The sequence below is a fragment of the Panthera onca genome, chromosome B2 (genome assembly GCF_046562875.1).
Source record: "Panthera onca isolate mPanOnc1 chromosome B2, mPanOnc1 haplotype 2, whole genome shotgun sequence".
Taxonomy (NCBI): domain Eukaryota; kingdom Metazoa; phylum Chordata; class Mammalia; order Carnivora; family Felidae; genus Panthera; species Panthera onca.
The window spans coordinates 78,258,152-78,284,089 of NC_138343.1; the positions used below are offsets into that span (position 1 = coordinate 78,258,152).

At 37.6% G+C, this 25,938-nt stretch overlaps 1 protein-coding gene across 1 annotated transcript; it reads right to left on the reverse strand.

The window, feature by feature from the left end:
• Positions 1-6,071: 6,071 nt before the first annotated feature.
• AKIRIN2 (akirin 2) lies at positions 6,072-25,303 on the reverse strand. The gene is made up of 5 exons (XM_060616147.3): positions 24,958-25,303; positions 9,476-9,619; positions 7,976-8,125; positions 7,006-7,077; positions 6,072-6,756 (listed from the first exon to the last, which is right to left on the reverse strand). The coding sequence occupies exons 1-5, from the start codon at positions 25,190-25,192 to the stop codon at positions 6,746-6,748; spliced, it is 612 nt and encodes a 203-aa protein (XP_060472130.1). The 5' UTR covers positions 25,193-25,303; the 3' UTR covers positions 6,072-6,745.
• Positions 25,304-25,938: the final 635 nt, after the last annotated feature.

A 25,938-nucleotide genomic window follows, 5' to 3' on the forward strand; every position in this document is an offset into this window, starting at 1 on the left:
TGAATATTCTACAGGTTTATTTCTCCTAGTGACTAGAGGTTCTAAAACTGCCTCTGCTGCCCCATTTCCTTTAGTCTGAAAAAATTTTAAATCCCAAGCTCTTTGGCTTTATGCTTAAATACAGTAAATATTCTACTTCAGAATGACCCATCATGGAGTTGTAGAGCCTGTAAGATCTTTACAAATCACATCTCAATCTTAGGATATCCAACTGAGGAAAGTAAAGTCCAAATAGAATGACATCCGTATCTCTTTCATAACAAGAACTCAAGACAGTGAAACAAAGCTACCCCGAGTTCATTATTTAATGTTCTACTCCCATGAGAGTTCTGGGACATATCTTTAAGAGTATTCACTTACCAAAATTACCATGAAGATATGACCACAAGGGGGAAAAAATCAAATTCAGTAGAAACTTGCTTGTTTCACAAACCTTAGTACGAACTATGTAATTATAGGCCTTTTTTGTGTGTGAAGTCAACTTTAATGTAGAACTAATTAAATTTTAACATAAAGACATTTTTTTTTTAATGTTATTTGAGAGAGAGTGTACACGTGCACACAAGCGGGGAGAGGGGCACAGAGAGGGAGAATCCTAAGCAGGCTGCGTGCTGTCAGCAAGGCTGATGTGGGGCTCCATCTCCTGAAGCAGGAGATCATGACCTGAGCTAAAATCAAGAGTCGGACACTTAACTGACTGAGCCACCCAGGTGTCCCTAATATAAAGAAATTTAATGGATAGCTTAAACCTCAATCCTGGAGTGTGTAAAGACATGTCATATAGTATAGAGTATCTTTGTCCTCTCAACATGATGGGCTGAAATGACATTATTGGGTAACTGCTCCATTCCCCCTCTTTCTGCTCCAAAAACAAAAATGTTAGATGCACTAGATCTCAAAAACAAATTGTCAAAATGTTGCCAGGCTCTAAAACAAAGGGAAATCCCAAGGTACCAGAAATAAAATCAAATGCATGCCAGAACAGAAAACATTTAGCCCTGTAGAGCTGTCAGAAAGACAATTATCAGAGTAGCATTACTCTGAGGTAAATGTCTTCTCATCATCTTAAAGATGCCAGGATTTCTCATGGAGTGGTAAACACATGTACATATGTGCACAAAGAGCTATCAACGTGGAAATTAAGGAATTTGTAATATGCAGACACAAACAGCACCACCATAAGGAACAAACTGGACACATAGAGGCATTTGACACTTTGGAATCCATAAAGGCAGAGCCTCTGTCAAATGCATATGATTAGAGCAAAGAATAAATTCCTGTTCTGTGAAGTCTCCATGACTTACCTTCACAGCAACTAGCTCAGTATTTTTTCTCATTCCCCTCCAGTCAAATGTGCCTTCACCATGTGTTTCATTTTTGGTAACGGTTGGTAAGATCTAAGGAAGGGGAATGTATGGATAATTTTGAGGATTTTCCACCTATTGCCTATTTAAGCGAGGCAGTTGACAATGGGAAAAGTTTTCCAATATCCCATGTCTTGTTAATATGAAGACACCATCAATATCTACAATGTGATTTCCTCCAGCTTTCAAATGGTGCCAGTGAGCACCAGAGAAAATTATGTTTAGAAATTATGAATTTCAAGGACACTCAGAGCAAAATGCTTATCATACTGTAAGGTACAGAGGAACTGGCCTCATATAGACAGGCTTACCTCTGAGGCACCCTGAGAAGTCGTAGCCCTGCTTTCATTTTTCTTTTGTTGGGCATTTAGTTGAATTCATGCTACCTGAATGCGTATCATGCACTGAACCACTTTTCTTATTACCTACTTTAAAGAATAGGTCAGAGTAGCAAGACGGAAACTGTTGTTTTTATAGTGAATATCCAAAAAAGCTATGAAATTAAAGCTCATGAAGCTCATTAGTGGGATTTCTGGAGCATTAAGTGTCACCTTAGTTCTGCGTCCATTTCTTAATATAGTAAAACCAAAATACCAAAATGGGATATTCTGATTCATTACATCTTTGTTCAATGAAATACTACTCTGCAAACCCTGTAGTAGTTTGAAATTCATTAAAAAACTGTTTACTGTGTACATACCATACTCTAGGCACTGTTCCAGGCACTGTGATACTTCACTGAACAAAGATCTTTGCCCTCACTGCCCTCTAACAGAAGAACAGATAATTATATAGTTATGTGTTACAGAAAAAAAAAAGAAAACAACAAAACCAGGATATCAAGCTGCAATTTTAAATAGTAGTCTCAGCAGGTCTCACTGAGAGGAGTTTTTGAACAAGTTGGTAAAAGATTTACCCCTGAAGTTTTATAGATGTGCACTGTTGGCAGAGAACAGCAGGAGTATACAAACTACATGGGAGGATCAGGAGGCAGCCAATGTGGGATAGGCAGGGTGAGCAGGCAAGAGAACAGAATTAAGGAAGGTGGGGTAGAATGCATGTAATTTAGGGCCCTGTAGACCACTATAAAAGTCTTTGACTTTTACTTAGGGTAGGAAGCCATCTAAGTAAAAGATTTAGATCTTTAAATGATCACTGTGACTGCTATAGGAGACTGGGAGAGGTGGTAAGGACACACAGATGAAGCAAAACAAAAACCACAAGACCACAATTGGGCAATCACTGACTAAGGAAGAGATGGTGAGACTGGAGACGGAACCAAGACTACTAGATGGACTGTTTTTTGGCTGAGAAACTAGAATACAGATGCCATTAACTGACTGGGAATGATGATTTGGAGGAAAAAGTTTGAGAGGCAAAAGTAAGGAATTTGGTTTTAGACATAAGTTTTGAGACCTCTATTAAACATCCAAGTGGAAATGCCTCCATAGACTAAGAATATAATATTTTTTAACATAATTTCCTACTTCTATCAAGGCAAATAAGTTTCTTTAAAGTTTATTTTGAGGGAGAGGGAGAGAGTGTGAGCAGAGAAAGGGCAGAGAGAGAGGGAGAGAGAATCCCAAGCAAGCTCTGCACTTGTGATGTGGGGCTCAGACTCACGAACTGTGAGATCATGACCTGAGCCAAAACTAAGAGATGCTTAACTGTCTGGGCTACCTAGGAATGCAAGAGGTTAATACAATCTTATGTCTTTAGGATTAGATGTGGTCACCAAACAGAGTATGAACAGAGGTGGCAAGGAGCCCAAGGTTAAATCCTGGGGCATATGTATGTTTTAACATTTAGAAAAATGAAGACTGAGCCAGCAGGGAACAAGAAAAAAAAAGTTATGTAGAACCAACTGAAACACTTTTCAAGGTCAAATGTTGATTAGATTTAGCACTGTGGAAATCACTGGTAGTTTAAATAGAGTAGTGGAGAAAAGTCTGACAGGCATCCTGTATCAAATGACCTAACAAAATGTCCAAACTTATCACTAGTCCTGGGAAAGCCAGCCATACATTGTGTGATGTAACGTGAACACTACAGCAGCATCTTGTATTAAATAAAAACTTTAGGGATGCCAGAGTGGCTCAGTTGGTTAAGCTTCCAGTTCATGGTTTCACTCAGGTCATGATCTCACAGTTCATGGGTTCAAGCTCTGCGTTGGGATCCATGCAGCCAGTGTGGAGTCTGCTTGGGATTCCGTTCCCTCTCTCTCTGCCCCTCTCCCCCTCCCCCTCCCTAAATAAACTTTAAATTACTTTAGACCTAGCGTCCAGTTTACAGTTCAAAGTGATATAAAAGGTTAAATTAAATGACACTATGAAGAAACAGTCAAGAAGACAACAGGTCTAGTTGTTCCAGAAAGTCACAATCTTGATTTAATCCTGCTTTAAGGAGAAAAAAAAGCTGCAAACGATCTTTGGGGAATGGGAAAATCTAACTATGGCCTGCGTGTTAAATTAGGAAAGTATTTTAAGTAGAATAATGGGATTAAAGTTCTGTATAGAAGAACCATCTTATTCTTAGGAGATAAATCATGTATGTGTTCTTTGAAAGTTAAAAACATACATATGAAAGAAATATGACAAGGTAATTTTTCACATTAAGTTGATCACTTTCTATGAAATTTTCCTAATAGAAGTTGGTGAAAAGGGAGTAAAACTAGAAAACTCTTGACTTTTGCTGTAAAGGTGGTAGCAGAAAAAAAGGTAATAGCTGGAAGAAGGATCACAGGATCAAGATTTTTCTTTTAATGTTTATTTTTGAGAGTGAGAGAGCTGGTGCCAGCCTGAGCAGGGGAGGGGCAGAAAGAGAGAGAGAAAGAATTCCAAACAGGCTCCGAGCTGTCAGCTCAGAGCCCGATGTGGGGTTTGAACTCACAAACCATGAGATCATGATCTGAGCTGAAACCAAGAGTTGAGGCTTAACTGAGCCACCCAGGCACCCTCAATTTTTTTAATAGCATATTTTGTGTGCTTTTGGGAATGATCTAGTAGAAAATGGATGTAGTAATAGAGAAGACTCATCTTTCAGTGAGACAGGTATTTGGATCTAATGCTCCTTACCTAAGGCAAGCACAGGAGCAGAGCACTGGAAAGCCTTGTCTAGCAACAGGCAAGGGACAGGCTATTAGGTGCTTTAGAAGATCTGCTTATTAACACCAATTACTGTATATAGCAACCTAAGTACAGCACATACCAGTACTGCCTTTTAATAAAAGAATGACTGTTAGCACATATAATTCTGTAACTATCTGTTAAAAAGCAATTTCAGGGATCTCTGGGAATTCAGAATCCCTAGGTAGCTATTACGATCTTTCTTACTAAGATCAAGTATGGTTGGTATTTGGACTAATCAACTACTGGATCCATCTAATTATAAGTAAATCCAAGAAGTTGCTTACATTTTTTATTTTCTGGCATTACCTCACACATTACTTAAAATCAGTAAGTAGCCCATAAGCTAGAACTTTTTGGTAAGGTAATAAGCAGAAATTTGGCTGTGGAAGAAATTTTATTCTTGATCCAACTTGAATGTAGAATTAAAACTGTTATTACTTGTGGCTCCATTCAGACTGCCAGTACTGATTTTCCTTTTAGGAGATCTTGCCTTCCAAGTTAAACCAGCTCTTTTATAAATTTAATTCTGTGTGAAAACTCACACATGCTTACTTTGTTAAGAGTGTTTATCCTTTTGCCCTTACTGGGGTTAAGAAGGGATAAAATCCACTCTACTCCCACTCCCCCTCCGTATTCCAACCTACTGTCTACATTCTCCTAGAAACGCCCACATACCTACCAGTGGTTCTCAGCTGGGGACTGTTTCTTTCCCTAGTCCCCAACATGTGGCAATATATCTGGAAGTACATTTTTGGTTGTTTCAGGTTGGGGGTTGGGGGTGTGCTACTGGCATCTAGTGGTAGAGGCCAGAGATGGCCTGAACATCCTGTGACATGTATGACTCCCACAACAGAGTGATCTGGCCCAAATTGTCAGTAGTGCTGAGTTTGACAATCTCATTAGGTCATTAAAACTAGGTAGCTATTAAAACTAGGTGGCCATAAATTAGGTGGATAATTTATGGCCACCCTGTGCTATACCAATGCTTCTCAACCATTTAACGGGCATATGAATTATCTGAGGATCTTGTGAAAGCCCTTAAGCCCTGGCCTTGTTTAAACAAAAAATTGATGAGTTATAATCACCAAAATTAAAAAGAGGAAAAAAAAAAAACAAAACTTCTCTTTGACTAATTAGGTCAATTATAAATATATACGCCCCAGTACATTTATGATTGGTTTAATTAGTGGAAATATGCTAAAAGAATTCAACAAAAGAAATCACTGAAGCATTTTTTGCTCATTTCATTACAGCAAAGCTATGTTTGGAAAGGGAGTTAAATGTGATGAATCATGTTTTCATCTATCATCCTTTAAAAAAAAAACTTGGATTCTACTCTTATCTTGGAGGTAAAAATTCTACAGCTGTTAAAACTGATTATATAACATTCTAGCATGCAGTCAGTTATAAGCAACTTGGAATCAGAACTCAGTTTTTGAAAATAGCACTCAAATCTGAGATTATTTGGTGTATGAAAAGATTTTTAAATCTTATTGGAAAATTAATTTCATTGATTCCTGAAAAATGCTTACATTTAAAACACTGGCTTTATTCAAGTACTACCCATCTGTACATTAAAGCAGATTAGAAGTAAATGTTTTATTCTTCCAACTAAATTCCAGTACTACAAGGGCAGTAAAACGATGACACACTGGGGAAAAAAATGCAGCAATAAACATTTGTTAAAACGATTGATAGAATAAATAAAAACTACCAAATTAAAAAAAAAAAAAAAAAAAGAAAGAAAGAAAACTTAAAAAAAAAAATCCATTCTGAAACTCCAAGAAGTCCTGGAATACAGAAATGCCCTCCCTCCTTCAATAATAATGTCCTGGGATTACATTCTAGATTATTAATAACTGGTTACAGCTTGGTTGTAGTGCACAATTAAAATCACACTAACTTCATCTGAAGTGTCATTCTACAGTTTTATTTACACAACCAGTGAAGGGCATGTTCTTAGAATACCAGCTTTAATCCTTTTCAAACATATTAATATAAGAAGCCAAATTGTAATGATACAGCAAATGAGGCCACTGGCATTAATACAGGTAGCAAAGGTCCACATCCAGATGGTACTGACATCAGGGAAATATCCGAAACCAGTTGCTGCCTAAGAGTGGTTGCCACTGACGAAAGCTTGAAATAACCTGTATTCACAGGGGGGTATTGGCATTGCTGCATGTCATAATTAGGACCTCTTGCAACAACTCAACAAGGAACAAGGCAGCCCACAAATGCAGAAAACGTGATTCATGAAACATCTAAAGGGGGAGGAAAAGGAAAATTAGTGCAAAGTCCAGGTCAAAATTCAAAGACATTCCAGATCTTCATCCCCAACATCATCCTAGGTATTTAAATAACCAAAAAGTAAGCCTTAATAAAGTTTTGCCTATTTCCTCCAGCCTTTTTTGCTCCATGATTTTGTTAAATTCTCTTATTGAGAATGTAGATAATTGTAATAAATGTCTTAAGAAATTATCTTGTTTTTAGTTCAAAGATGAAATACTTACAACTAGCAGGCTGTTCTCCATATCGTCGCATTATTTGATCATGCGTAAACTTCACAAATGCATCATATTGTTCTATAAATAAAGATACATATCAATTACACGACTTGCAAGATGTACTATTAGAGCCAGATAAACTGAAAAATCCAGTATGTATAGTGAAACAATTCTAAGTTGGCCCTTTGAATCAGACACATGACTTCAGTAATAATAATACTAATAATGTTATCAAATGGAAAGAATACAGAGTTTGGTCAGGAAATCTACATTTCAGTCCAAATTAAGTGACTTTTATGTATAGGCTGGGAAGCTTATTTCTTAACCCATTAAAAATAAAGGGCTTGAAATAAAAAGATCTTGCTCTGCTCTGAAAGTTTAGTAAGTGATCTTTGAATGGCAGTTTACTGCAATGAGGGGAAACAGGAAAACAGAAGCTTAACAAAAGCATCCACCTATAACCTAATCAGATGTCACATAACTAAGCAAATTTTCTTGCCTATATTAGCACCTTGATTTAACAACTTCAAAATAAAAAATCTTATACTATCAACACCTAGTAAAATCTGTGGCTTAAAAAAATCAGGGAAATCCTGATTAAGTTACCATACACAATAAATGGGTCTAGACTGGTGGAAAAGTTATCATGAAAGATGTAGTCTAAAAATCCAAAACCAAAGTCAGGTAAACAGCCGAAATCAAGTTTTCAGCACAGGAAAACCAAAAAAATCTAGTTCACATTAATACTACTGCTGATCTACATGGCTAACTTAATGCTATTTCTTGAGGTCACTAAGGAAGGCCATGAGCTACAGGAAGGTTCACTTCCTTTCCTGAACTGAAATTCTCTGGTTCTTAGAAAATACTGTAACCAGTGGATACACAGGGTAAGTTAATTGACGTGAAGGATACGTGGGAAATAATACATTTCTTAGAGTTGAGTTTCTGGGAGATCTAAAGTAAGCTCATTGCATACCTGCAAGTTTTGTGTTCAATATTTCTTCATACTCTTCTCGAACTTTCTCTTCACGTTCTTTCAACAAACGTTCACAGATCATCCCAACCTGCCGTAGAGTGAATAAGGGCTGTTCTTTTTTTAATGGCGAGGACGTTGCAGATGAAGTCCCTATTATAACATGAACAAAAGCACATGATTTAGAGCCATCATAAAGAGACTGCTGCAAGTATTGAAAATAGCACTCAAATCTTAAATTTGGTATATGAAAAGATTTTTAATTCTTATCGGAACTTCACTGATTCCTGGAAAATACTTATATTTAAAACACAGGCTTTGACTACTACCCATCTAGGCATTAAAGTGCTGCAAGTATTCTATACACCCTCAAATACACAGATTTCCTATCAGTTGTTTGTCCTGCTCTGTGTGTCTGTCTCTAGTACTCCCAATTGCTCTTGTTTCACTTGCTTTTCTGTAAACTGCATGGTGGGGACCAGTTAACTAATTATCCTCGTTAGAGCTGTGATTGTTAGAGCTGTGTCTATCACAAGATTAAAGTATGCCAGCTTTAATCCGTAACCATGAAGGGCTATCTTTACTTTCAAATTCCTAGTTTTTAGTTGAGGCTGCCACTTAATTGATCTTCTAGGTAAACTGACTAAATGAATGATGATGAACTTGGTTCCTGCTGATTTAAGTCTAGTCTCTACCCTTAACCTCCCCTTACAACATTTCACTCACACAGTGGCACCCCACACCCAACTGGCAGGAGCACTGTGGAATTTAGTTTTGAACAATTTTGTTTCCTAATCTATTTTTATTTGACTATTTTATAGACTTTGATTTTTTTTTTTTTTTTTTAAAGGAAACTATCCCCCAAGCCCATGGGGCTTGAACTTACAACCCTGAGGTCAGGGGTTGAATGCACTACCTACTGAGCCAGCCAGCAGCCCCTGAATGTTTTCTTTTATTCTGCCAGGTTTTCTTATCCCTGCTGGTAGGGAAGAGAAGGAAGGCAACTACCATCACAAGAAAAACTATTTTGCTGAGAACTTTACTAAACATTAAGAGCCACTTTCCACCTTTGGGAATCTACCCTGATAGGGTATATGTACATGGAAATTTTTTAAGTACTATAATACCAAATTCAGTCTAATTATCTTCATTAATGGTTAAATTATGGGAAATCCATAAAATGGCAAGAGTATTAAACTGTGGCCAAGGTACATCTATACTTAACAGAGAGATACATGGTATGTTATTTATTTATTTATTTATTTTTTCTTAACAAAGGCTACAAATCACATCACTTATGGGAAAGTCCACTTAGGGGATATTATATCAAGGTGGTTGTCTCTGGGTAGTGGGAATCCAGGGAGCAAGTACTTACTTTGTACCATGTTTTAAGAGATCATACATTACTTGTATAAATTTCTTTTTTTAAATCAAAGGCGAGAAAAGACAAGCTTGAGTCACCATACTAAATAACATTTCCTTTCACTTTAAGTTTATTATTACCTGGTGAAGCTGGTCCACTGAGGAGAAATGCATGTGGTTGTGCCTCTGAAGTACAACATGGATCTGTCTGTTGAAAACTAGTTTCTAAATGTCTTCTCTTCTGCATGCGTTTATACTCTTGTTTTATGTTGTACAGAATTTGTTCTAGAGAAGAAAAATGACTAGATAAAAACCATGAAGTTAAAAAAAAAACAAAAAAAACACTTGGGTTTTCAACAATTACTTGGTACGACCAATCTACTGAAAATATTCTCTTCAAATAATATCCAGAAAACTGATGTTCTGGAGGAATTCATTTAAGCATTAACAGGGGCAACTCATTCAGAAACAGCACATACACACCACCTGGAATTTAGCTATTCTACAATACAATTTCTTCTGAGCACCAATTATCAAAAGATAACTTAAAAGTTTTTCATTCAATGTAAAAATAAGGGCATCTTATGAACTTTTAGTTCACTTTAGTTTACTCAGACTCTTAAAAATCCCAAATTCAAAGGCCACCTTATTCATCACAATAGAACTATTAAGCAGGCTTTTCCAAGACCATAAATAATTAGAAGTGGGGAGCACTATGTATATACAAGCACACCCCAGTGAGAATTGACAAAATGATAGAATGAATGAGAAAACTAAAAAAAAAAAAAAAATCATAAATGGTCATGGCCATTAATATTAAGCTCAACAGAACCTAAGAATATTATAACATTAACAGCAAAAAGTGTTGGGGGTAAAAGCCCATGTAATGTGATTGGTACAGAACAGGTACTCAATAGTAAACCACCATACCAGTGTACCATTATCTTCAACCACAACCATCCAAACGGGTAAAATCCTATCAAGCTTATCCTTTATGCCAGTATGGTTCATTTTATGAAGATTTCTAATTCAAAATAGCCTCTCTAGAAAATATTTCCCTGAGGTTTCCATTTCCCTCAAAACACTTTCTCACAATCATCATAGCTCCTAGATAGATTATCCATGTGAAAAACCACACCCTAAATTTGTTAATCCCAATCCAAAACAAAATTAAACAAAAGATGGCAATTAGGCATTAAAATGATTTATAAATATATCAGAATGTAACTTTAGCAATCAAGTCTACAATGATGTGTTAATTTAAAAATGAACTGAAAAGTTGATTGAAGGCTAAAGATTTACATGAGAACAATCTTTTTTAAAAAAATTAATACTGGTGGTTTTCTCAGGTATGTATTTAATTCTCCTCTTTCCTGGCGTTATGTTGTTTCTCTAGTAAGAACTTTTAGGGCTTTTGAGAGAGAAGACCCTGAGCGGACATTAATCAGTCGCTTATTTTATTTTTTCTCCTTAAACATTTTAGATTCTGCCACTTTCATTATTTTAACGGAAAAAAAAAAGTTGCAGAAAGACATATCCAGTGAAGAAGATTCCATTTATGTAAATTTTGTGGTGTAAACAAATCTGGTAAATATACATGAATGTGCAACTTAAGCATAGAATCACACATTGGAATGATTTAACTTTAGGACGGCTGTATTAAGAGGTACTTTATCTGTAACATTTTTCAGAATCTTAACATTTGTCTATATTAAACATGGTCATTTTCAGCCCTTTTCCATTTATTTGAAATAGTCTGTAGTTTAAAAATGAATTTACCAGTGTGAAATAAAATGGCTATCTACTAAACAGCTAATAAGCACCTTGATAGAAATGGGTTTCCTAAGATTCATAGAGGGGTCCAACAAAACTACTGCAACTTCCTATACCAACCAGGACAAACAGATAGCTTTATTTATTTATTTTTTTAATAACAGAACTCTTTAGTAGCAATATTCTAGAAAGTGTTCAAAGTAATGATGTTTTGGTCTCTGATGGACATCAAGCCTCCCTCATTTATCACTTTCTGATCAAAGCTACCACCATTCTGATAAAAAGTGCCATTTAAAGCATCCTAAAGTTTATTCACAACCAAAGATTTCAAATGTACAAGTTACAAGAGTAACTTGTCCACAACATCTTTTGTGTGACTTATTTTTTGATTACAACTGTTCTCAAGATCATAGTCTTCCTTTTGCTTCTTCACAAAATCAGAGCACAACTAAAATGTATCAAAATAATAATAACAAACTCAAATTTGTTCATTTGATAATCTCAAATCATAGGCTATATATATAGATCTAGCCTGGGATTAAGATACAGTAAAACTTCTTAAAATTTAGCTTTGTAAACCTCCATACCATCTAATACTTAAGAAACAGCAGAACAAGCTAAAGAATTTTAAGGTATAATTTACAAAATGAATTCACCAATTTAAATGTACACTACTTTGATGACTACTAACATATGCAAATGAAACAAACAGGTCTTGGAACCATCACAATCATAATGAAGAACTTTATCACTCCAAAAAGTTCTCTCACGCGCCTGTTCACCACCTTCACCTTCATTACCACAATATTCATCTACTTTCACTATCTGAAATGTTTTTGCCGTTTTGAAAATTTCATATAAATGGAATCATAAAAAGTGTAGATTTTTGTGTCTGACTTCTCTCACTCAGCAAAATGCTTTTGAGATTCATAAATAATTAAGCCCTTTTTATTAATTAGTACTCCATGGTGTGTATCTGTACACACACACACCTTATCCAATCTCCTTTTAATGGACATTTAGATTGCTTCCAATTTGGGGCTATTATGACTAAGGCTATTATAAATATTCAAGTACAAGGCTACAGGTGTAAAAATTTTCATTTCTCATGGATAAATAACCTAGAAGAGGAACAGGATGGCCTGATTGTATGATAAGTGCATGGCTTTACTTTGTAAGAAGCTGCCAAACCATTTTCCACAATACCATCTTACACTCCCACGAGCAATGTATGAGGGAGTTCCTTTGCCAACATCTTTGCCAACGCTTGATACTGGCAGTTAAAGAACTGAAGAAAAAAAGCCTACAGTGCTTTTCTTTATGTCGAATATGATGCAACTATGTCATCTAAGCCTCACTGTGCTCATAAATGCTCTAATACTGGTAACATGTAATCAACAATGTTATGGCAGTGTTAAATATTATGGCCAATTTAACTTGACCAAGATCTCAGCTAACTATAAGCCTCAAACTCATTTACCTCAGTTTGGATAGGTATACAGTTTTAAAGCTGTTAACTCAAGAAATTTACCCAGATTCAATTTCCACAACACATTCTAAGCTCAACTTAGGTACCTGGCCGACTGAAGTTGCTTCCACACCAGTTGGGTAAAGGTCTTCCACACATCAATAAAGTTCCTAGGTCTACTTAAACTACTTAAATCTAGCCATCTCTAATCAAACTGGCAAGTGACATTTTATCCCAAGTTCATGTAACATCTAAGATCATGTTGCCAACACGATTTATGGTACATAAGAAAAAGTGAAATGAAACTTCTAACATTATCAGTTGAACATTCCAGTTTTAATGCAGGCTTCATATCTGGCTTATAGAAGCATCGATTGAATTTGCAGCAAATCACCTAGAGCAAAATACACTTATCTTCATAACAAACTACACCACAAAATGGTTATAATCCCTTTTCAAACATCCTAAAAACTACATTACTCTTTTACCACAAAATACTAAGGCTTCCACTGCACTATGTATAAGTGAAAGTCAAAGTATTAGCAAATTCTGTGATTAATGGCATTTTCATTCCCATATCTAATAAATGACATTAAAATTGCCAGTAAAATTCTCCTCCTTAACAGGTGGGAGATTATCAATGATTAATATTCCAAAGGAATATTAAAAAAAAAAAGAAAACAGAACAACTGGATAAATGTTAAAAAGAAAAAGCCTGGCTTGTGGCAACATTAAGCCTACTCCCAAACTGTTTTATTACTCTTAGTTGCCACTGATTACTTAAGAAAGCCTGGACACAATACAGTCAACAATATAAACAGAAGAAAGTGGTTGTAGGGATTAAAAAATAAGTTAACAAGGATAAGAGAAACAGCAACAAGATGGAACTGATAGCAAAGGGAGGAATATAGAATTAGAAGCAACTACAAATGTCTTTCTATAGTCCATAAGATGTCTAAAGATCTGTGACATGTGAAACTTTTGCTCCAGACCTGCACAGACTTGCCATTTTCCTACTGACGTAATTACTAAATCAAACATTAACAGGTCTCATTAAGTTTTAGGTTTAGGTGTATTAAGACATTTTTTGTACCACCTTCCATGCCAGTTTCTCTTTGGAGTATCTTTGAAAAAATTAAAGTAAAATTTCATCTAGACAGATAAATAATGGGATTAAAAATAAAACAAATCTTGGGGCGCCTGGGTGACTCAGTCGGTTAAGTGTCCGACTTCAGCTCAGGTCACGATCTCGCGGTCCGTGAGTTCGAGCCCCGCATCGGGCTCTGGACTGATGGCTCAGAGCCTGGAGCCTGCTTCTGATTCTGTGTCTCCCTCTCTCTCTGACCCTCCCCCATTCATGCTCTGTCTCTCTCTGTCTCAAAAATAAATAAACGTTAATAAAAAAAAAAAAATTATAAAAATAAAACAAAATCTTGAAAGTTTGTTAGTTTTAGGCAGGAACACAAATTAAGTACAGAAAACCTGCAGTAGCCAATAAGACCTAAAAATAAGGAACTGTTTCCAAATAAAATAACAAACCAAATCTAGAGCACTCAACTACATACTAGACATTGCCATCTCCTTTATAAATTAAAACATACACAATTAAGAGTTGTAATGGAGGGGCGCCTGGGTGGCGCAGTTGGTTAAGCGTCCGACTTCAGCCAGGTCACGATCTCGCGGTCCGTGAGTTCGAGCCCCGCGTCAGGCTCTGGGCTGATGGCTCGGAGCCTGGAGCCTGTTTCCGATTCTGTGTCTCCCTCTCTCTCTGCCCCTCCCCCGTTCATGCTCTGTCTCTCTCTGTCCCAAAAATAAATTAAAAATGTTGAAAAAATTAAAAAAAAAAAAATAAATAAAAGCTTTAAAAAAAAAAAAAAAAAAAAAAAAGAGTTGTAATGGAGGTCCATTTTAATAAATAAATTACTTTCCCAGGATATTTGCCCAGAAACTAAAACAGTTCTTATGGTGTCCTTGAAGGAATCTTAAGCACAATGTTCTTACTCAGACAAGAGCTATCTAACTGAAAAGAATGAGTTGATGCCATTTTTAATTCACTTTAAAATTACTACATCAAAGGGACATGGAACCAAATTTTAACACAAGATTGTTAAATTATATCTGGAGTTTTAACTTCTATTTCGATTAACATGAATCCTAATAAGCATAATATAGCTGCACACAATTATACAAACATTAGGGTATTATCTACAGTACTTTAAAAGCAACTGGCTAAGATTCTAAGTTTATAATATATGTAATATTTTACTGTACAAGAGTAATTTATTTATATCCTACAAGATGAAGAAAAGGCATAATCACTACAAATCAAATTCTATTATTTCACTGGTACTGTAATAGCCAATGATTACTTATTTGAAGTGACTCAACTTGTTAAAACCCTTCAGGTCTAAGTATAAATTTTACAAATTAACTGCGCAATGGGAGTCATTAATGCAAGGAGTCCAACAACGCTCAATCAGCAGGTGGTTCCTCCCTGATATCCAGTAAGTTTCATACTTCTCTTATATTACACTAGACTCTAAAGGATATAACTATGTTGTTGTTGGTTAGCTCTTTACTATCTACAAGTATCTTCCCAAACAGTTTATAATTTAGGAAAACCAAAAAAAAGCAGTAATAGGAAAGAGAAAGGGGAAGCTGAACCATCCAAAATCCAAAACATATGCTACAAAAAACATTTAATGCCATGGCAAAAAGTTCAGCTTCTATTTCAGTTAACTACAGACATGAAAACAAGGTAAGATCTAGAGTGGACTCCTTGAGGAGGACTCTAGGGCACCACGATCAAGCTGAAGAACAAATCCATCTCCTACAACAATTTATTAAAGCACCCACCACACACACACACACATCAAGCAATAGCTTACCTAGAAACAGAGATTGCAAATTGATGATTCACAAGCTAAACTGAGCCCAAAGACATGTCTGGCCTAGATAGTTTATTATTTTTAAAATTTTTTAAATTTAAAAATGTTGAGAGAGAAGGAGCACACATGAGAGCAGGGAAAGGGTCAGAGGGAGGGAGAGAGACAGGGAGAATCCTATGCAGGCTCTATGCTCAGGGCAGAACCTGACAGGGCTTAGCTGGATTCCACCACCCTGTGATCAACAACCTGAGCTGAAATCAAGAGTTGGATGCTCAAACGACTGAGCCACCTAGGTGCCCCTGAATAGTTTCTTTTTAAAAAGTATGAATTTATGCCCAATATTTAAAGTTCATTACTTTAATTAAAAGTCAGATTTCTAGCTACTGTTAAGTGGAAAACTAAACTATGTGGCAAAATTCACCTTAAGAGTGGTTGTTGGGGCGCCTGGGTGGCTCAGTCGGTTGAGCGTCCGACTTCAGCTCAGGTCACGATCTCACGGTTTGTGAGTTCGAGCCCCGCGTTGGGCTCTGGGCTGATGCCTCAGAGCCTGGAGCCTGCTTCCGATTCTGTGTCTCCCTCTCTCTCTCTGCCCCTCCCCCATTCATGCTCTGTCTCTCTCTGTCTCAAAAACAAATAAACATTAAAAAAAACATTAAAAAAAAAAAAAAAGAGTGGTTGCTACCTTTTGGGGCAGAAATTCTCAAGTGCTTCTAAAACTTTAATGGACACACATATCACCTGGGGAGTTTGTTAGAATGTAGACCCTGAGGGATGGAGCCTGAGATTCTGCACATCTCTTGTGTTTCCAGGTGATTCTACAGATCAGTAGCAAGGCTGGAATTCACAAATTTCCATGAAGTTTTACTTCACTCATTTATATTACTTGCCTGGAACTATGGGCATTTATGTTTCTATCCCCTGCTTGAAATAATAACTCCCCTACTATGGCAGTTAAGAAATAAAGTGGTTAGTTTATTAATTACTGGACATTCTGGGAAATGGAGAGGAGAAGGAAAGCAGTAACAGCAGACTTACTTCAATTACAAAAATATTTAAGGTGATCTAAATTCATTTTGCCACCCTAACCTCCATGGCTTCTGTAATTCAATATTAGACATGCACTTCCCTGGCAGGAAAATATTCTGTAAACCAATTTAAACTTGACTGTAAATCAAATTAAACTTAGACTCATTACATAATGTTTACATATACTGATTCATTTTTCCTAACACCATTCTTAAAATATGAAATTCATGTTATGGGACTGAAGGTGAACAAATGCATTTACTTTTCTATTACACACAGTTTTAAAAAGCAATTAAGACTACCTTTCATACCAGAAGACAGTGACCGGAAGTCCACAGACATCTTTTATCCCATTTATATTTTGTGTAGTAGCTGTGAATATTTAAAAATAAACAGACTTCAACAAAAATCCTGACTTCTTGGGGAATATCTAATGATAAAAGGTCCAAATTCACCAACACCAGAACTGAGAGGAATGATCTAAACTAAAGATCTAAATTAGAGTTTCATCTGTAAGTGAAAAGTCAAGTCAGGAGTATGCATGTGACTGACTGCTTAGGGAGCTATTAGAGAGGACTGCAGCTGAACCTAGAACTAAGGAACTCCTAAGTTTAATAGCCAGATGAAGACAAAAAGAACAGCCAGAAGGGAAGTGTTATCACAGAAGGGAAAAAAATGTTTCAAAAAGAAGTGAGTGGCAGAGCACTATAAATGCCGTAAGAAGAGTCAAATAAGATGAGGACTGATTATATGCCATGGAAATCACTGTTGACTTGACAAGAACTATTTGAGGTACACACACCTAAGAAGTGAAGAAATAGAAGCAAACAGACTTATTTGAAAGCTCTCTGAATTTGGTTTTGAAGTAAGAAATCTGGATGACTGCTGGAGGAAAATGAGGATGTTTTATTTATTGCTTTATAATGGGAGTCTTGACAATATTTAAAGCCAAAGCAAAAGTCCAGTTGAAAGAGAAAAATAATCCTGAAGATAAGGTTCCTTTGGAGAAGTGGATCCTTCCCTCATTGTGTAAAGTGCCTTAATTATCTCATTTAAACTTCGTTGGTAATACTCAAAGGAAAACAAGACAGCACAACTACTGGTAGTGTTGGTACTGGGAAAAATGAAGAAACTGCCATTAGATGGCTTCTATTTTATCTGTGAAGTTGAAGGCAAGGTCATTCACCGGAATGGCAGGACTGTTGGACAGTGAATAAAGTCCCATTTGAGGTTGCTCCACTGTAACTACCTCCAGCACTCAGGGACAGGAAATGCTCCTAATCCTCACAACCCATCCTAGGAAGTCAGATATTACTATAATCGTGTGCATTATTTTATAGATGAAGAAAACGTGGCTTTGCTTCAATGTCTTCTGAAAGGTCACACAGCTGGAACAAGTCAGGGCCAAGCCTGACCACAGGGCTTAAGGTCAACATCTGCTGCCCTTCCCAGTACTGTATTACTACAATACCTAGCCCGTATTCCACAAGTAACTAAAGTTACAATAAATCACAAGAAGGAAAGCTAATTTTTTTAAAAAAAATAGGATGTCAGAATAGAGGAATTACTACTATGTATCATGCCCTGAAACCTCAAACTCTGTTGTGAGGAAGATAGTAACCAGTGTATAATTCTCATCTACCCAGAGCTCTGAAACTGGTTATAACAAATTTTATATATATATATAATATACACATAAATAATGTATATAAATAAATATATATAAATACATATAAATCTTCCATGTTACATTTAGATATTTATATAAGGGATACTTCTACATCTCTAATCTATAGAGGACAGTCCTCTATATCTAACCAGAATGTTTTACTGATGTTTTATAAGGGAGGAATTATTCTAAATTGGTAGGTCAGCATTGTCATACATACAAGGACTGATTACAGTCCCAGCCTCTGATAATGTACCATTTCACTTTAAGCCATGGATGGTTGTTAGTGAGCATCAAGTTCCTCTGTTCTGTCACAGCAACCTAAAACTAAGAAAAGTTTTTCTTCCAGAGAATTACATTTTGGTAACAGAACAAGGCAATGTTCCATAACAATTAAAAGGCAAAGTTCAAGGACAATAATGCATGAAAAAATTGGCTTTCTCTAATCTTTCAAATTCCACTCTACATTCTATTCTTTAATTGCTAGATCAATTCAACAATATACATTTATGTAAATATACGTGTGTGTGTGTGTGTGTGTGTGTGTGTGTGTGTGTATAAAGAAATAAAACATGGGGTGCCTGGGTGACTCAGTCGGTTAAGCATCCAATTCTTGATTTCAGCTCAGGTCATGATCTCATGATTTGCAGTTCAAGCCCCATGTTGGGCTCTGTGCTAACAGCGTAGAGCCTCAACAGTGTAAAGCCTGCTTGGGATTCTCCCCTCCCACCCCCGCACTCACAAGTGCACACTCTCGAAAATAAAAAATAATAAATAGTTTAAAAAATATGGTAATACTGAAAGTATAAAGATTACAGTGTTTTTATTCAAGTTTAGCTAGCTAATAAAGTACCCACAGTGGTAGCTCTATTCCCTTGAGAGACTCTTTATCTTTGCCTAACCAGCACAGTACCTGGAACTCAAATGAGGTACATAAAAGCTTGAACAAGTGACTTCTGGAGTAAATATTTAGATTTTAACAATGTTAAGAAAAACCAGATACATGAATAGAACCTAGAAACTAAAAATTAAGTCAACCCCCCAAAAATGTATTAATGGGAAGATGACAATTTTACTGAAATCGAAATGTTGCAAAGCACTAGACCATTTCAGGATGATCTACCTATGACATCTGTAACAAAAACTAATGACTTATAACTTTTAAAGGGAGGATGAAAGCAAGTTATAACCCCCAAGACAAACTATAAGCATATTATGAGCTGTTTTTCTAATGCTGGAAGGTTAAAAACCACTACCACCACCCAAAAAAAGTCTACCATCACGAGGAAGATTACACAGTCTGGCATACTGCAAAATTTTAATCGAAAGGCCCAAAATAAATACCAAAGCTGACAATGTGACATACAGTTTTAATTTACCTGCAAGGATTCCCTCCCTATTCAATAAAGCTTCATCAGGTTAGAAACTTGTTATAATGTAAATCATTTAATTCCTTTAGAAATAAAAGACCAGAAATTTCATATTACAAAGTATTTTCTCCTAAAAATGTACAAACTCTAAAAATGTGTTTCTTCAAATGAGATCTCTGAAAATGATAAAATCCTGTTTATCATCATTGTCCAGAAAAATGAGGGAATACTGAGAAGTGTACTTCAAATGCCTCAATAAAAGTATTGTTCAGTCTTAAACTAATTGCTATACTTATTACTACTCATTTGTTTGAGTCACAATCTTTTTTCAAAACATGTTTTAACAATTGTGGCTATATTGTTATAAAACAGTGTAAAAAGAAAAACTGGTACAGAATGAAGGGAAGAACTGAAATTACTTTTTTTTTTTAACTTAGCATCTCTAAGAACCTTGGGAAATGCCAAGGCTGGATTAACTCAACAAATAAATCTGATAAATATCTTAAAACTTTGTGGTAAGACATTAAGAAGGAAGGTATGGCAGATAATACCTTTGGGATTACTTTCAAACTATAACCCACTGTATCCTCTCAAAATCCAGGAGGGCAATTACTGTTAACAGTCTTTGCTACAAGACTGCTGCTGATAGATCACATTTCCCAGATGTGTTCAGAAAGCTGAGAAACATTGGTAAGCGGAATTCTAGAATCCCAACACTCAGCAATAAAATTAAAGATGACCCTCTTGAACTAATAAATTCATTTGTTCAAGACCTCTTCACCATCTGCAGATGCCAGACTGGTTCATTTAAGCAAACAAGTATTCCACCCTTCACACTTTTTAGTCTTTTCAAAAGGCAAGTAATTCACTGTGGTTTCACATGTGCATAGAGAATGATGTGTGAGTCAACAGTACTCGCACAGAGTTAATGCAAAGACTGCAGGGACCACAACTTGCTTGTTAATTAGTTATAGGTACTTAAAAGACCAGCACCCCAACACCATTATCTAGTTTCATGAGCACCTACCCAAGAGGTGCTCCAAACCTAATCCATGTTATTATTCTGCATTCCTCTTTTAAGTGGAAGGAGAATCAAAAGTTTATTTTCAAATAGAAAAAATATGCAAAGCAGGGCACTTCCACTTAATCTCTTAATTTACAACCTTTCAAAACAGAAGTAATTTTCGGGGTGCCTGGGTAGTTCAGTCGGTTAAGCGCCTGACTCTTGATTTCGGCTCAGGCATGATCTCATGGTTCATGAAGTTACAGCACCAAGACAGCATGGAGCCTGCTTGGAATGATCTCTCCCTTTCTGTCTGCCCCTCCCCAGCACACGCTCTATCTTTCTCTTTCTCTCTCTCACCTGGATCCATCAAACACTCAGGAAAAGATCTACCTGAGTACATACACAGTGTCTTTTTTTCCCTATAAAGCCATTCAAAAACTGAAGAAATTTATTATTCTCCTTTACCTCTCAGATTATGTGTCTGTGCCAATCATGGTAACTGGTAGCATCTATACCTAAAGAAGGGCTAACCTCTCTCCAACCTAGCCATGTTTACCTTATTGTTTCTGTGTTCAAGTTAGGCTTTATTTTTCTATTTAAAGAAAAAAAAGCTCAGTAATGAATACTGCTATGCTCTTGCTTTTAAAGGCCAAAAACTTAAGATTCTTAAATGCATAATCCATAGAAATATGAAATAACGGCAGCTGCATACACAGTCCTAAGTAAAATACCAGGTTTAAAATTTGAAGTACAAAGACCATTAAAAACCATCTATTTGCCAAATCCACTGAGAAACTAGAAGCAACTTAACAGCTGTCTAAATAACCACAAAATATTAAAAACACTTCTGGCTCAATACAAATGACATCTGAAGTGAAATGCTGCCTCCTGCAACAGACATCTCATTTGTTTGCCTAGAACCGTTTATACTTCATTTAAACCAGCTGGTGTCTCCGTTTGTAGGCATGCATCAATGTCTACTGAACAATCTAAGTTCCTGTAAACCCTTCCCCATTCACAAGCTGCAATTTCCATTTTCAATGGCAAGTTTCCAGCAAATACAATGAATTCTTACAAAGGAATTTAACTCTTCATCCAACTCAATTCCTAAGACTAGAGCAATGGTAACAAGACCTAAATAATGTGTATAATAAAAGTGTCTAGCAAATTCCCAAATAGTTGACATCCATAGAAGGATCTCTTCACCAAACCATTCATTTCAGTACACAATTATGAAAAACAATGTGTTTGATTTGACTGATAGTCACTTGTAATGGTACAGGATATTTCAGTTTTATTAAAATAATTTTGTTCTTGGGAATGTTGTGACAGTCTTTGACTAAGAGATAATATTAAAATATTTCAAAAACTAATGAAGATGCAGAACACTCTGAAATCTGTTTTCAACTAATTTATCAGGGTGAGAGTACTGATGCAGCTAGTAGAGGTCTTCATTTTCCCAGTCAATCCCCCCAGCCCCCTTCCCTATCATTAACTTTTCCCTTTTTCACATCCTGAGCATTATAAACTCCACTGCTGACAGAGCAGGGAGTGGACACACTTCTTCTGTAAAGGATCAGGCAGTAAATACTTGAGCTTTGGGAAAATACAATCTCTGTCACAAACACTATCTCTGCTGTTGTAGCCTGCAATGGACCATACCTTAAGAAGAAAAAAAAAGCATGGCTGTGTTCCAATAAAACTTTTTTTTTTTCTTTTTTTTTGCCAGCCCTTTCCTTTTTCCTGGCATTAAGCTGCAACAGTTTGAAAAATAAAGATTTAAATAATAGTCATCAAGTCAAACTTTGGAATCACCTTCCTGGGGTGACTAAAATAAACCAGGGTTTAAAAGAAGATGTTCAAGTTCCTGAAACTTCTAGTAAAGCCACAACATGATTTCAACTACACATCAAAACACACTATATAAGTATCCAGAAAAGAATGATGATAAAACGCTGAATTATATGCACGCTCTAAAAAAATTCACTTCAATACTCTAGTTCCAAGTTGTTTAAATTATATTTGAACTCACAGAAATGAAAGGAAAATAAAGTTTCCACAGAGTTCCAATCACTCTCAACTTGGTATGTCACTTTCCATTTCCAACCCTAGCTACTTATTTCAGCTAAGGATATACAGATATTCACTCTTGTAAAGTTTGAGAATCACCAATGTTAAAACAAGAATCTAAAAATTAAGTGCTTGGGAAAATTATTTGCAAGTTTGGGGACATGAAAACTGAAAAACTCTTTGATACCTGCACAACACTGCAGCTCCCATTATGACAACATTACAAAAACCATACAGGAGCCCGCAAAAGGTGGCCATCTAAAAACAAAGCCAAATTAAGTTACATGCAGAATGTCATCCAAAATTACAGTAAAAAAAAGTAGATTTTAGCAATATAACACTTTACCAATTTCAACTGCTTTTCTGAAATCAACCTTTTTTTAGGTTGAAAAGGCTAAATCAACTTTTAGCAGACTCAAAATTATAAATCAGGGTGTGATTTTAAGAGTTCAGGACACGATCAAACTGCCATCTGTTTGATCAGATGTCAAAAACACCTGGAAGAACAGAAGACAGGCATATTTTGGAAAATATGTATTTGAATCATCGGGCTTAAACAATTTCACTAAATCCAGTAATTTTACTATTATAGTCCATTCAATTGAAATTTGAGATAATGTGGAACCAACTGCATTAACCAATGCAATGAAATGACAGATTTGTAAAGGATCACAATTCTTTCTGAGTAAGTTCCCTTTAAAGTGAAGACAAATAAATATAGTTCTGGCCAGTTTACCACATATGCTCAGAACTATTGCAGGACTGAGATACAGTTTAACTCCCAAACCTAACACTGTATTAATTCACCAGCTCCACTGAAATTTATGGCTGGTTAGCCAGGGCTATTTTTAAGTGGCCTTATTTGTTAAGCACAGATTCCTAGGTATCATTTCAATTTTCAATGATACCATTTGATTAAAAAGACAAACTAAAAATAATGTTAATCACCAGAAGCTCATTCTTAATACTGATGGTTTCTTTTTTAATGCAAAACCTAACAGTAATCAATGAATGCCTTTACATACAAGACTATTTAGGTATAGCTGCTAAATAAAATTATCCGAGAATGCCTCTGAAAACTCACTGCAACTCTAAAATAGTATATCCTTAAGTTAGATCAAATATTTAATAGCAAAAATGGCAGCCTAGGCATTTGAGGAAGGATATTGAAAAACCTGACTTGACCAAAACAATTCAAAATGGAAGTTACCAAATACAGAGGTATATATACTGCCTACAAGTTTTTTAAAAGCCAAGAACAAAACACTTAAAACTATGAAAAGGCTTTGTGTGCAGATATTATTAGCAAAAGCTCAAATATGAAACCTTTGCATGCTATACACACAAAGAAAACAGATTACACCACCAGTCCACAAAAGCCTATCCTAGGACTGTGCCAGGGGCACACAAGTATTTTTAAAGTACAGAAAAAAAACTGAGTATACACATGCAGTATAAAGCAGCCAAAAGGCATTTCCCCATAGTCACTTTCAGGAAATGTTTCAAGATGAAAAGCAAAAACACTCAAGTCCCTTGAAATCTTGGGTTGATTTTATTATTCTCAAGGCCTAGGCTGTTCTCCCCCACCATACTTTGCTGAGCAGAAATAAAGCACCTCCAACTAGAAGCACCTCCAACTCCTCAGCCTCAATTTTCAATACAATTCGCTTTTCATTAAAAGTTCAAGTTTCTCAGGATCTAGACGTATAGTACGATCATATTACAGTACTCGGGAAGAGCATTTTCTTTGTTGTTGACCCTGCTAGGGAAACAGGTCTTGACTCAGCCAAAGTGGCGTTCTTGTGGGTGATTAATGACAGGCCTAGATCTCGCCCCAGTGACATCCATCCCCACCCCCCATCCCCTCGGTACTAAAATCAGCCATGTCTGAACTGGAGGAGGGGCTGCCTCCTCGCCTCAAACCACCCAGTCCCACAGTTAATAGCTGCAACCAATCGATTCAGGGAGACAGACATCGAGATTCGGGTGAAATGTGACCCTCTCTCGCCTAAATTTATGAATAATATCGCCCTCTCTGATCATTTCCGCTGGGGCTCTCCAGACTACGGAAACACTCAATTCCAGTCATTCAGCCCAAAGAAAAGATCTTCCTCTTCCCCACAATACCCGGCAAGGAACGGCCTTGCCTCCCCACCTCCCGACTCCCCCACCCCCTTGACATCAGGCCATTTCTATTGTGTCGCCGAGGCTGGAGGACCTAACTAAAAGAAAGGTGTCTACTACTTTGCTAAGAACGAGCACCAGTCCGGCACCCCCACCCCTGGGGCCGCGTTCCGCGTCCCGGGACCCCAGTTCTCTCGCCCACCCCGGCGGCCGCGGAGCCGAGTCCCACCTGTGGTGAGACGGGAAGAGACGTCGCCAAAGGGGGACGGCTCCATTCGGAGATACTTCTGCGGCGAGGCGGCGGCAGCCGAAAAGGAGGCGGCAGCGGTCGCGGCTGCCGACGACGGAGAGGCAGCAGCCGAGGTGGGCGCCGACAATGGCGCACATCGCCTCCGCTTCGGGGACGCCGGGCTCAGCAGCGGGTCGAAATCCAGAGTCCTTTTCAGAGTGGCTCCACACGCCATGGCCGGGGCAGCCGAGGGCCGGGCTCGGGTGGGGTCGGGGAAGGGTGACGGGAGGGGAGGACGAGGGAAGTGGGGAGAGAGCGGGACTCGAGGAGAGCCTAGCCGACAAGCTCAAGAGCAGAAAGACGAGTGCCGGAGCGCCGGTGAGGAGATAAGAGCCGCGACCGCCGCTGCCTCCGCGGCAGGGGCACTGGCCCGGCCGGCCCGGGCGAGAGCGGGAGGGGCGGTGGCGGCCGCACACGACAGCCGCGTCAGGGGGGCTCTTCCGCCTCCTCAGGCGCAGCTCCCCCGGGAGAGGCTCTGGCCGCCCCCGCCGTCCGTTCGAGCTTTGCGCCGCGCCCGAGGCGCTCCTGCGCTGAGACCGGCTCCCTTCAGCAGTCGATAACAGCCCGGTGAGGTATGAGGCTGGAACGCGACTACAAATACGCCCGAGTAAAGTCAGAAGCTTGAGAGCGGCAGTCGATGTGGAGGGATTAGGAGGTGGCGGCAGCGGCAGGAGCTCCAGCAAACACGTCCAGCCGCTTCCCCCTCCACTGTACGACTATTCCACCCGCCGCCGGCCCCAATATGGCGTCAATAACAACGCCGCCGATTCAAATTCTGCGGCCTCAGGGCGCGTGCGCATAGGGGGTGGACACCCCTGCAGGTGCGTTCTAGGAGTTGTAGTTTTTCACTGTGGAAGGGAATAGGCGTGAAAAGCGATTACGGAGGAGTCACGAAAACTACGACTCCCGTCAGTCAAGGCG